Below are 12,124 nucleotides of genomic sequence, written 5' to 3' on the forward strand. Positions count from 1 at the left end.
GGGCTTCAAAGATGTTTTATTAAGCAAACACAAAGAAGTCGACAGCAGCCCCGTAACCAGTGTAGTCGCAACCGAGGTGAGTTGCTTAGTCAAATGTCCAGGTTCAACGCATTAGAATCATTTGGAATTTTGTTGAGACCTTTCAATACATGTATTAAGAAACATTTTTAACAGTAGAAAAAGTTTGAATATGAATATCTGAAGCATATATATGTGAATTGCGGGTGAGACATTAAAAATTTTCAGGTTTTCTTTTCGCAACTGCTTAAGTTGCGTAACTAACTGGGAAGGGTCTATCTTCTATTTAGTAGAAAAAACTTGATGATTACCAGCCTTCAGTTGTATGTGTTATCAGTATTGAGTGCCGAGTAATTGTTTTTTCCCGTGTGCTGTAAAATTTGGTCTGTTTGTGCTATGTATACGGCAAGCACTCCGTTTTGCGGATGGAGGGTTCCAAATATTGGAATTTTTGCGAAGGAACGATAGGATAAAAGAAATATTCTCAAAGAAAGGAGCATCTTTTGTTTTGCCCTTTTTACGCATATCTATCCCCAATTTTTGTTTAACTTAGTATTGCCTCGGTAAGGATTTTGATCTGGATAGCGGCCTGCATTACAAAGTAAAGCTAACAGCTATTTCTATTAGCCAGGATACTCCATATTAGAAAATCAAACTGAAATATTTCGGGAATGAAAGGACTCTGACATCTAAAGTTACCAAAAATATTTATTAAAATATGATCAGTTTAACACCTGTACAAATTATTGAAAGATACTTCATAGCAACTGTTTGACAGCAAACACACTTGCTGCTGTCTTGTTAAAATGTATCGTCGTCAAATATCGATATTTCCTTCCGTGTTAAGGGAAGCTTGCTGAAAGCTCTTTACCATATTCAAGCTGTTTTAAAATGTTCATCGAAAACAAAATCACTATCGCGCTCGCGATTGTGAGAGAGCTAAGTTTTTTAAATAATTGTCTTCAACGGAAGTCTTTTGGTGATCAGGGTCACCCAGCGGTTCATTTCGATGGATATCTGTTCGAATGGTCTCAATTGCCTCAGAAATTGGGATTTAGTTGTGAAGAAAATCGAAAATTTTCTTGGTAAAAATGTCAACTCAAAATTTCGTACCATTCGAAACTAATTCCTTTCGTTTTCGAGGTGACAAATATGTCACTAAAAATGGAAAAAAAATGTCAACTAGAATTTTTCGTTAAACCAACAACAGCTAGAAACTTAGGGGAATCATATTCCCATATTCAAATTCTTGCAATTTAGATTTGACGCTAAAGCGTCTTTGTCTTTAAATGGTCAGAAAACGATCTGGGGACACAGGAGACAACATTTTACGTATTTTACTACAGTGTCCTCGTTGGGTCCCCCTGCCTGGACTGTCTTTTCTCTCTGAGAGGTGTTTTTAATTAAAATTATTTCAGATTTCATGCACTAAAATGCGATTAATAAAGCCGAAGGTGCTAAAATGGAATACGGAATAAAGAACAATACTGTGTTATCTGTGTCACCAGACAGCATTCGATTTTGCAACTGTATATATACAAAACACTGTTATGTTTCCTGTATTCCCAAGTGACTGGGTAAACATACTTTTGCTTTTAAACTACAAAAACTCCTTAAATTTGTCTCCTTTATAAAATGAATTACTGTAAATTTTCGATATTAAGTTGTGGGAATTTCAATCCACTAACGACAAAGTAAATATTTCTAAGTGATCACTCAATGGTGCAATGCACCAATCAGAATGCAAAACAAACAAACAGATAACCAGAACCAAGCGCGAGGAAATGCGTGCGAGCAAGCCACGATTGGTTTCGCCTTCTCATTAGCTGAGAAAGTGATGCGAGTTTGCTAACCAATAACGGAGAATAAAGTAAAGTTCACGCGAATTCCTTTCGATACTCAATCGAAAACCGCTCTAAGCTTGGGAACTAACATATCCTGATCCTTTTGTTGTCGAGATTGACGATTTTGTTGGTTTTGTCACACATTCAGGTGTAAGTTTGAAAACGCACTGTGTCTACACTAAATTCAACTGTGTTCATTTCGAGAACTCTAACTGCTACTAAATTAAATTATTCCCACGCTGAAACCCCTAAAAGTTGCGAGGATTGCGTCTGTTCAGTCTTAATTCAGTTGAATCTGAAGAGACCGACCTCACAACGAAAACTGCGACAAAAGCACGCAAGCCCAACTCGCTATATAATACAACTGTGATGTCCTGTTTCAAAAACGGATTGTTCTGTTCTGTTGGGCACTCCTGGGCGGGTGGCCTGGGCAAGACACCTGCAACTGATAAACAATCATCGTATTTTAGGGTTAGTGCTGTGATCTGATATCGCAAAAAATTACCAGCACTGGCGCATAACTACCAAACTGGAAAGCTTGGGAATTAAAGGAGTCACGTCAGTCTGGGTTCGAAAAAAAACTTTTTCAATCTGTTCATAGTCAACTTATCTACCACTAATTCAGCTACTTCGCCAGATCGCGAGCCTGCTAGTTGAAATACTACTTCACTAACTCCGATACTTCTGTAAGCTTTGAACTGTGGTTAAATCGTTTTAATAATCCTTCTATTAAATGCAGTTCTAATCGTCTATTTCCTCCCACCACGCTACCCCTGTATTTGTTGAAGATTTTTGAGAAACCTCTTAGACCTCAGCAAATAAACACTGAATCAATATTATTTCCTTTATGTAACTCTCAAAAACAGAATGGACGGAACGCCGTTTAAAAAGCGGTATAAGAGGAATTGTGCTCTTGATAAAAGTTTAATTTGGGTATAACTGTCGTTTATTCTATTATGATGTTTATAAATCACGGAATACAAACACTCCAATAACAATATACCTTTTGGTCTCCTGTCACAGAACCGTAAGTGTTTCCAGGAGAATGGAACAGTTTTCTGGAATAATTCATTCAACACCCATTACGATACAACTCATTGCTAAAACTTACCTTTACTTTCCGAAATCAAACGTCACGTTATCCCCAATCAGCATGAAAGGCGCCCAGTTCCCCAAGTCAGCATAGCCGTTACTTCTCATCCACTTCATGGCCTGGTGAAGAGACTCACTGGCACTTTCCCCACGAACCAGGTGTTTGTAGAAACGACTCATTAACTGCTCTGTTGCTTTGTCTGGTATGGCCCACAGGGCAACCAACACTGAGCGTGCACCGGATCCTAAGAACGCCCGAGCGATTCCAACAACTCCCTCAGCTTTAACATGTCCTTGTGCGCTGTGACAACAGCTGAGTACTACAAGTTTAGCTCGCAGTTGAACTTGTGAAATGTCATCCATTGTCAATAGGTAGTCTTTCTCGCACGGAGTCGTGTTAGTAGGGCGTTGAGGGGCAAGAGCAATTTCTCCTCTTTCGGCATGACCATGAGCAGCAAAATGAATCAGACTTACAGAGGGTATCATCTGAAGAACTGCCTGTTTAGTTGCTCGCTCCTCTAACAAAGGCTCAGCTTCGAGTAGTTCGGCTATCATCTCTGCTTCCTTTCTTGCAGAGGGTAAGCGACAAGGATTCTCAAGGCGTCCCTTGTACAGCACGTCCCCAACGTCTGGATCGCCCACTATCAGTGCTCCGGTCTGACTGTGATAATCTGCTGGACTGCCCTGAATGAGCCCGAGAGTCGACAAAGAAGGAACAATGCGGATTCTGTAATTCTGTGACAGGTATTTCCCACTTTCATCCCTTAATGCTGCGAATGGAACTTTGTACAAGGCGCGATCAGGAACAATCACGATTTCAGGTTTGTCAAGAAAGTTAGCCACAGGAGCGATGATCATTTGGTGACATTCGGTTAGGGTTGGAACGGGTTGAAGGTTTTCCTCTTCCTCGGCCTCTACTGGGCGAAAGGCTGCCGAGCTCCCTTCCTTTGACGTTTCATGTGTTGAGTCGCCGACTTTGGAAAAAGAAAGCGATCGATCTTCGTAGTGCTCTTTATCTTTACAGAGGACATTAAATCTTCGGGAGGTTTGCTCACTGAAAACGTCCTGAACATTTCTTTCCATTCCCTTCTGAACAAAACATTCGTTGACGTTGACTTTACGGAAAAATGTTGGTTTGTTTCCTTCAAGGACCCACAAAAAGATATCTTGGGAAAAGTATGAAATGTATAGACAGTTACAGTCATTTTCTTTTTTCACGATCCTTTCAATATCAGGCCATGACAGCGGATTGACTGATATTTGTTGTTGAGCAGAATACTGACCCGAGATTAAGTCTGCCAGAGCCCTGCCTCGCCCAAGCTCTAAAACACAAAGGGCTTCTTTCGTATTTCCTACAGTAAGACAATACATTGCGCTGAGTAATTGATAGGAAGGACTGTGCATGTCTAAAAGATTTATCTTAAATTGGTCATGGCGTCCAAGAAGACTTCGCATTTTCTCGCACGCGTTAATGCATGCCAAGAGATTTGAAAACACATCATCTAGTAAACTTACATTTCCTTCGAACATGGCGTCGAATGCAAGGTTGAGGTGCGCAGTAGCCTGTAACGCTACGTCTCTTATCTCTCTGCTCAAGGCAAGTGATTTCTCGTGATACTCTTTAGCCTCAGCACATTTACCAAGAGAACGAAACAACGATCCGAAGTTACAATAGCTTATCGCCTCCACCTGCTTGTCACCAATTTCTTTTGTGATCTCAAGTGCCTTCTTCAGGTATGTTTCGGCCTTCCCATATTCACCGAGAGATTTATACACAGTTCCCAGGATCCGATAACACGCGGCCTCTCCATTTTTGTCACCAATTTCTTTTCTGATCACAAGTGCGTTCTTCTGGTATGTTTCGGCCTTTCCATATTCACCGAGAGATTGATACAGAGCTCCCAGGTTTCCATAACACCGAGCTTCTCCTTGTTTGTCACCAATTTCCTTCAAGATCACAAGTGCGTTCTTGTGGTATGTTTCGGCCTTTCCATATTCGCTGAGAGATTGATACACACTTCCCAGGTTCCCATAACACGTGGCCTCTCCATTTTTGTCACCAATTTCTTTTTCGATCACAAGTGCGTTCTTCTGGTATGTTTCGGCCTTTCCATATTCACCGAGAGATTGATACACAGCTCCCAGGTTTCCATAACACCGAGCTTCTCCTTGTTTGTTACGAATTTCTTTTAAGATCACAAGTGCGTTCTTGCAGTATGTTTTGGCCTTTCCATATTCGCTGAGAGATTGATACACATTTCCCAGGTTCTCATAAGACGAGGCCTCTCCATTTTTGTCACCAATTTTTTTTTGGATCACAAGTGCGTTCTTGTGGTATGTTTCGGCCTTTCCATATTTACCGAGAGATTGATACACATTTCCCAGGTTCCCATAACACTGAGCTTCTACTTGTTTGTTACCAATTTCTTTCGCGATCACAAGTGCGTTCTTGTGGTATGTTTCGGCCTTTCCATATTCACCGAGAGATTGATACACATTTCCCAGGTTCCCATAACACGCGGCCTCTCCATTTTTGTCACCAATTTCTTTTCTGATCACAAGTGCGTTCTTCTGGTATGTTTCGGCCTTTCCATATTCACCGAGAGATTTATACACAGTTCCCAGGTTCCCATAACACCGAGCTTCTCCTTGTTTGTCGCCAATTTTTTTTTGGATCACAAGTGCTTTCTTCTGGTATGTTTCGGCCTTTCCATATTCACCGAGAAATTGATACACATTTCCCAGGTTTCCATACCCCGTCGCTTCTCCTTTTTTGTCACCAGTTTCTTTTGTGATCTCAAGTGCGTTCTTGTAGTATGTTTCGGCCTTTCCATATTCACTGAGAGATTGATACACATTTCCCAGGTTCCCATAACACGCGGCCTCTCCATTTTTGTCACCAATTTCTTTTAAGATCACAAGTGCGTTCTTCTGGTATGATTCGGCCTTTCCATATGCACCGAGAGATTGATACACAGCTCCCAGGTTTCCATAACACCGAGCTTCTCCTTGTTTGTCACCAATTTCTTTTAAGATCACAAGTGCGTTCTTGAAGTATGTTTCGGCCTTTCCATATTCACTGAGAGATTCATACACAGTTCCCAGGTTTCCATAACACGCTGATTCTCCTTGTTTGTGACCAATTTCTTTTGCGATCACAAGTGCTTTCTTATAGAGCCTTTTGGCTTCTTGATATTTACTTTTAAGGTGGTATAATTTTGCCAGATTAAAGGTTACCCTTCGTTCTTGGGATTTTTCCCCACATCCCTTCAGAACGTCTAATAACTTCCTGCCACATTCTATCACACTTGTGTGATCGTTTAGAAGGCAATAAGTTTCAAACAATGATAAGTATATCAATGAGTATGCTAATTCACCAAATTCCTTCCCTTTTTCCAGGCCTTTGTTGTTTAGCAGAATCAAACATTCCTTGCACAAGTTTATAGCTTGTAGAAATCGACTTGTGTTGCGAAGAAATGTGGCAACACATGTACCAATAAAAATCGTCTGTATCATTTCCTCTGTGTTGTTCATGACGGTCTTAACCAGAAACTAGAGAATTAAAACAAAGCACAGTAGTCTGGGGCTGTTTACTGTTACACTGGCAAACCAGTGTTGAACGGCCACCGTGTTTTCAAAAAACCGTCAGTAACTGGTAGGAACGCCAGTTTTAGGGAACATAAAATACATTTATTTTACAACAGGGGGACTCAACGAGAATAACTAAGTAAAATATATGAAATGTTGTCTCTGCTTTCCCAGATCGCTCCGCGCCTTTAATTATTATAAAACATATTTGTGTGAGCTAATAGCCAGACTGTTCCGATGCTTTAGCTGAAAATTTAAGCTGAGGAAAGTTTTAGAAAGCATAATTTTATTACTTGAATTGACCAGCTGTTGTTGGTCTTACGAAAGCTTGTAGGATTTTGTCAAGTTAGAGCCTTTATTAAAGTTCCGCCTCTTTTCACGTTTGCAGCATCCCTCGTCCAGTGCAGATAATGGCTTATCATTATTTTAGTTTCACACTTTTTTCAGCTGCTTTATCGTGTTTTCTATCGACTCTGTTATTTTTAAGTTCTCTCTATCGTCTGCACGTTTTGGTGCTTACTCTCTAGTTTCTGAATGAAATGACTTATGATCCATCAACCATTTTGCTTGTCTACAAATGGATGAAATGTGCTACGTGACTAACATCATCGAATGATATTACTCAGAATTCAACCCTCGAGTCGTCCATTTAAAAAATTCAAAAATTCCTTCATTGTAAAACTTGCTTTTCCAAACATCTCTTGTTTAGTAGTCCCCTGATCCCACATAAAACGCATGTCGACTGATTATAATTACACCTTCTGTCAAAAAAAAAATCCCAGGTACGCCCCTGCAGTGCAATGAAATTGGCAGGTGAAAATAGAATGAAGCTATTTGAAAACTTCAAGAATTTGGAAGAGTGTTTAGCAGTTAAATGAGTTAGGGCCTCTTTATATGAACCCGGTAACCGGGCTGGCCCGGTAGGCGGGACCAATTATGTCTTATGTTCATCTGGGAAATTTAATCCCGATTACCAAGATGAAAAATGTCTTAAAGGCCCCTGAAATACCCGTGGAACCGCGTTCCGACTTGTCAGCGACCTTACAAGCCATGCACAGTTGAAAAGGTTTCGTCACGGACAGTCCCGGTATCCGGGCTGGAGTGTTCATATAGGAAAAAATTTCCAGCTCGGTTACCGAGATCTCGGTCGCAGAAACCAAGAGCTCGGAAACCGGGCCAACCCGCCTTCTCATATAAACACATCGAAATTTTTCTAAAAAAAAGAGTGGCGAGGCGAGATCTCGGAAACCGGGCTCATCTGAAGAGGTCCTATAAACACAACAAAATACTAGAAGACAAAAATGAGGCCAGAAACACTAAAAATTTAACACACTCTATTGGCCGGTTAGTAGTTATCGCTGCGACCAGTAAGTAGCTCCAATAACGTGAGTAATACTGCGATGTTGTTGTTGTTGTTGTTGTTGTTTGTAGGTTAATAATTCTATTGCTTTCTCTCCTTCAGATCTCTAGTTTTTACTTGTTTTATCATTCTATAACAAAAACATGCCGTGGTTTGATCGATCCCACGAATTCCCTCTTAACAGATTTTTTGCGTAACGAGGGCTAAATAGACATTTTTGGATAACACAAGCAAACGGCAGAATATCTTTCAACCCTCACTATCGACGTGTATATTCTCTTCAATGCTTAACGCATGTTTGTTGCTATCTTTGGTAATCGGTTCGTGTCTTCTTATTACCTGCATGTTTGATCTTGGAGTGATATTGTAAGGAGAAATAAAATCAGCTCAAACTTCTTAGCTGAGGGTCGTACCACTTAACTGATTGACCTATTGTATTTTTTTTCAAACAATGCCTACATTTTTTTCAATTCTTCAAACAACTGTCCTTTAAGAGAAGTCAAAATTTACGAGTAACTAAGAAACCGTAGTTTGGAAAACAAAGACGAGGGGAGGGATAGTTAAGTACGGTAGACTACGTTTTCATGCCTTAAATTTTCAACAGAATTTTGAACTCGAAAAATTGTGTGCTAATCTCTGTTCGGGATATAAAAGAATAATAAATATAAGCGAACAATGCGATAGTGATTATCGAACAGAGTAAATATGTTCTTGTTCCATAAGAGATCAGTGAAAGGAAGGCCGAAACTGAAGAATAATCGTGAGCGGAAAAAGAAACTTTCGCAACACACAGACATGTGTAAATTTAGCAAACTGTCATCCGCGGGGTGAAAGGAATAAACTAAAAAAAGATAAGGAAATATGTCTCCTTTGTGACCCTTTTGCTAAAGTTCTGTTGAATAGACCATTTCCGAGATGCTGTGAACCTCACAATGAAAGCGAGATTAAGTGCAAAGTTTTTGTTAAGAAAGTAAGTTTGCATTCATATGCAAACAAAACTAATTTTCATACGAAAAGTTTTGCAGTTAGCCTCGCTTTCATAGTGAGGTTCACGGCAACTCGGAAATGGCCTATTCCGTCACTATGTGTTTCGCCACACAAAGGTCGATAATTCTGTTGTTGTTCTCTCCTTTACATTTCAAAATTTTCTTATCAAACAAAGTGAAGTTCCGTACTATTCAAAGTTCGTAATAAATCATCCGTTTTGAGACTAAAATAAGTGGTGTTTTGATCAAACCATTTATTCCCTCTCACGGGCACCCAACAAGAAAATTTAGTAAAATCTTATTTTTCGGATCTACTAGCATCTGTTCGATTTACGAAAATGCTAGCCGGCCTCTTTTGCCTTGTTTTCGACATATTTTCCTCTTCGAAAACGAAAGGAATAAGTTTTACGGTAGAATGTAATTTTGTGCTGGTATTTTCCTGACGAAAACTTTAGATTTTCTTTAACACAAAATCCGGAGTTCTGAGGTGATTTACGGCTTCCAAACGTATTTCCACCAAAATGAATTGTTGGGTCGCCTCCTGGACCCTTTTTATGGACTTTATTCGTAACGAGGGCCCAACAGACATATCGAGATAACACAAGCAAACATCCCTTCACGGTGAAAGTAAATGAAACATTTTTGACACAACTGTGTTAGATTGTTATTTGTTGTCAGTGGAATGAATGTTATAGTTCCATCACGGGCAGCAACCCAACAGTTTATTTCGGTCGATATCTGTTCAGATCGCTTTGATCGCCTCACAAACTCGGAATTAGTCGTACACAAAATCTAAAGCTGTTTTCGGCAAACTCTCAGCTCGAAATTTCGTAATACAAGAAAACTTGTTCCTGTCGTTTTGGTAGGGAGCAAACATGTCATTAAAAAGACATAAAAGTTCTATCAGTTCATTTCGTAGCGAGTAAATTTAGACAATAAAATATCCGTTTCTAGAACTTTTTTGCAACTTAAAATTTCAGCTAAAGCACCCGAATAGATGAATCTGTATTAGCCTACACAAATATGTCTTTCAAAGGGCACAAAACGATCTGGGAACACAGGAGACAACAATTAAAGTATTTTTCCTTAAATGTTCCCTTTGGGTGACGCCGTTCTATACTTGACCAGTATAAATACAACAAACTTTTAAAACATGCTATACTTACCACGATGCCACTTACAGTCAGAGATCGTCGCAGTTCGCAATCACCGGAATACACACGGTACGTGGTGGAGAGAAAAAGGTGCACACGTCGAAAGACGCCTTAAACTTGAAAAAATACGCAATGCTCGAAAATAATACACGTAATACTCGAAAACGAAACACTCAAGACTCGAAAATGATGCATCTAAAAACTCGAATATCATGATCAAAAAAGCTAACGCTAGCAAACGATAAACTAACAACATGTAAAAACCTAACGCGGTGGACCTAAAGCTTGAAAACAAAACATCCAGCAGCGAAAACTCGAGAACTGAGTCTCTTCTCTTCACGTCCCTGGGACGTGAAGAACAAGGTTGTCATAGACCATAAAATGACGTCATTAAATGTTCCAAACTCAAGTGGAATCTCCAGCCGGGCGCAGGCGAGTGGCCAGTTCCAATGCCAAGTTTGGGGCCAATTTACGGTCTACAACACCCTGCTAGCAGAGCCTTTCTTTTGCTCGCTCGATTTTAGCGTTTTCTTCTCCTCAGTAAAAAAAAGACAAAAGAAAGCTCTGCTCGCAGGGTGGGTCTACAAGAGAAAAGACGATAAAAAAAACTGTGGTCGATTTACTTTTTACGTAAAAATGGTAAACGCACGAGCAGAATTTTATTTTCCGTTGAGAGAACGCGCGCGTTTCGTCTGACGTCATTTTATTAGGTGTTCTCTTTATAGACAATAGCTACGAGCCAATCACCGCATTGGAATGTTTTTTTTTTTAATTTTTATTAGCATAATGTAAGACTACTAATACAATACTAAACACTGCTAACACTGATTTACACTAATAGTGATAATTACAGTTCTAACTGTACTTACAATACAAGCATACTATACTATACTACGGTATTACCAAAACAACACGATTTACAATAATAACACTGTACCTTCACTACCAACTTTTTTTTATACAATATTATAACTGACATTATTTACATTACAGTACAAAAGGCACTTACATTGCACTACTAAAAAAGGTATCTAGATAACAACCCATCCACACACTCCTCTAGTTTTTGTTTTTATTGTTAATTATTTACAATATTGCGGTATGAATAGGTAAGCGAAAAGAAACGATCGAAAGAAAAACGACAAAAATAGAACATCAACAAAAAAGTAGTGGAAAGTGATTCAAAGGGTCCCTCAAATAACCACGTCTTCGATGAATTTGTTGCGAATTAGTGGTTCCCATTTAATCTTGAAATTCTTTAGATAAGCTTTTTCCTTGGCAATTTCATATTCGATGCAAGCTTTTTCACGTAATTCTGTTTCAAAAACGGGGAAGAGAAGGGGTGCCTCGTCTAGACTGCAACGATATATATAAAATTTGGCAACTAGAAGGGCAACGCACAGAACTTTGAATTGTCTATCACACCATATAGAACACAGAGCAGAATTGGCTTTATTTTCCGTTGAGAGAACGCTAGCGTTACGCCAATCAGCGCACGGGAATATTTATAGTTATAAACAATTATCCTGATACTTAGCCGTCAAGGCCGCAGGCCGAGATGGCTAAAATCATGGGATATTTCGTAAGATTATTCAACAAATTGATAGCAAAGCACAAAAACTCTTGCTTCATCGGGGTATCCAGACATCTCGAAACAATTAAAGCACTCGGCCGTTCAGTGTCTCAATACTCCGATGAAGCAATCGCACTCGTTTTTGACATATTACATGAAATTGTGGCTGGTGCATGTAAATTAAATTCGATTTTGAGAACGGAACTGAAAAAAATTGACAATTAAACAAAGAGTTTTGCGCGGATAGAGTCCGCTTGGGTGTCGGCCTTTTCCTTCTAATCATGAACATTTCAAAACTTAAACACTCAAGCTTCCTTCCGCATTTAAAATCCTTACCAAATACAGAGCGAAGCTTTAAAAAGGGTTAAAGCCGGAAAAAGCGTCTGCTCTTTCAAGCTATTATGCATCCTCCTGTAGTTCCACTTTTGCTATGTTTAAACTCCGCGGGTTACACACGAGCAATTTTTACTTGACAAGTGCCAATGGCGATTTTTATTTGCTCCGTAAGA

The 12,124-nt window shown here is 39.5% G+C and overlaps 1 protein-coding gene across 2 annotated transcripts; it reads right to left on the reverse strand.

Moving 5' to 3' along the window:
• Positions 1–2,268: 2,268 nt before the first annotated feature.
• Positions 2,269–10,430, reverse strand: LOC146463959 (uncharacterized). 2 transcript variants are annotated; one of them, XM_085083838.1, is made up of 3 exons: positions 10,055–10,430; positions 2,974–6,506; positions 2,269–2,307 (listed from the first exon to the last, which is right to left on the reverse strand). In XM_085083838.1, exon 2 carries the CDS (start codon positions 6,486–6,488, stop codon positions 2,976–2,978), a length of 3,513 nt encoding a protein of 1,170 aa, XP_084939964.1. In that variant the 5' UTR covers positions 6,489–6,506; positions 10,055–10,430; the 3' UTR covers positions 2,269–2,307; positions 2,974–2,975. The 2 variants fall into 2 exon arrangements, with proteins under 2 accessions (XP_084939964.1, XP_084939965.1); XM_085083839.1 differs by lacking the exon at positions 10,055–10,430 and having other exon boundaries at positions 2,974–6,569.
• Positions 10,431–12,124: the final 1,694 nt, after the last annotated feature.

The sequence above is a fragment of the Pavona decussata genome, unplaced genomic scaffold (assembly GCF_977016875.1).
Source record: "Pavona decussata unplaced genomic scaffold, jaPavDecu1.1 SCAFFOLD_172, whole genome shotgun sequence".
In the NCBI taxonomy this organism is placed as follows: domain Eukaryota; kingdom Metazoa; phylum Cnidaria; class Anthozoa; order Scleractinia; family Agariciidae; genus Pavona; species Pavona decussata.

Excerpts from the sequence above, each read along its gene's own strand:
- LOC146463959 (XM_085083838.1), bottom strand. The coding sequence starts at position 6,488 with ATGAACAACACAGAGGAAATGATACAGACGATTTTTATTGGTACATGT.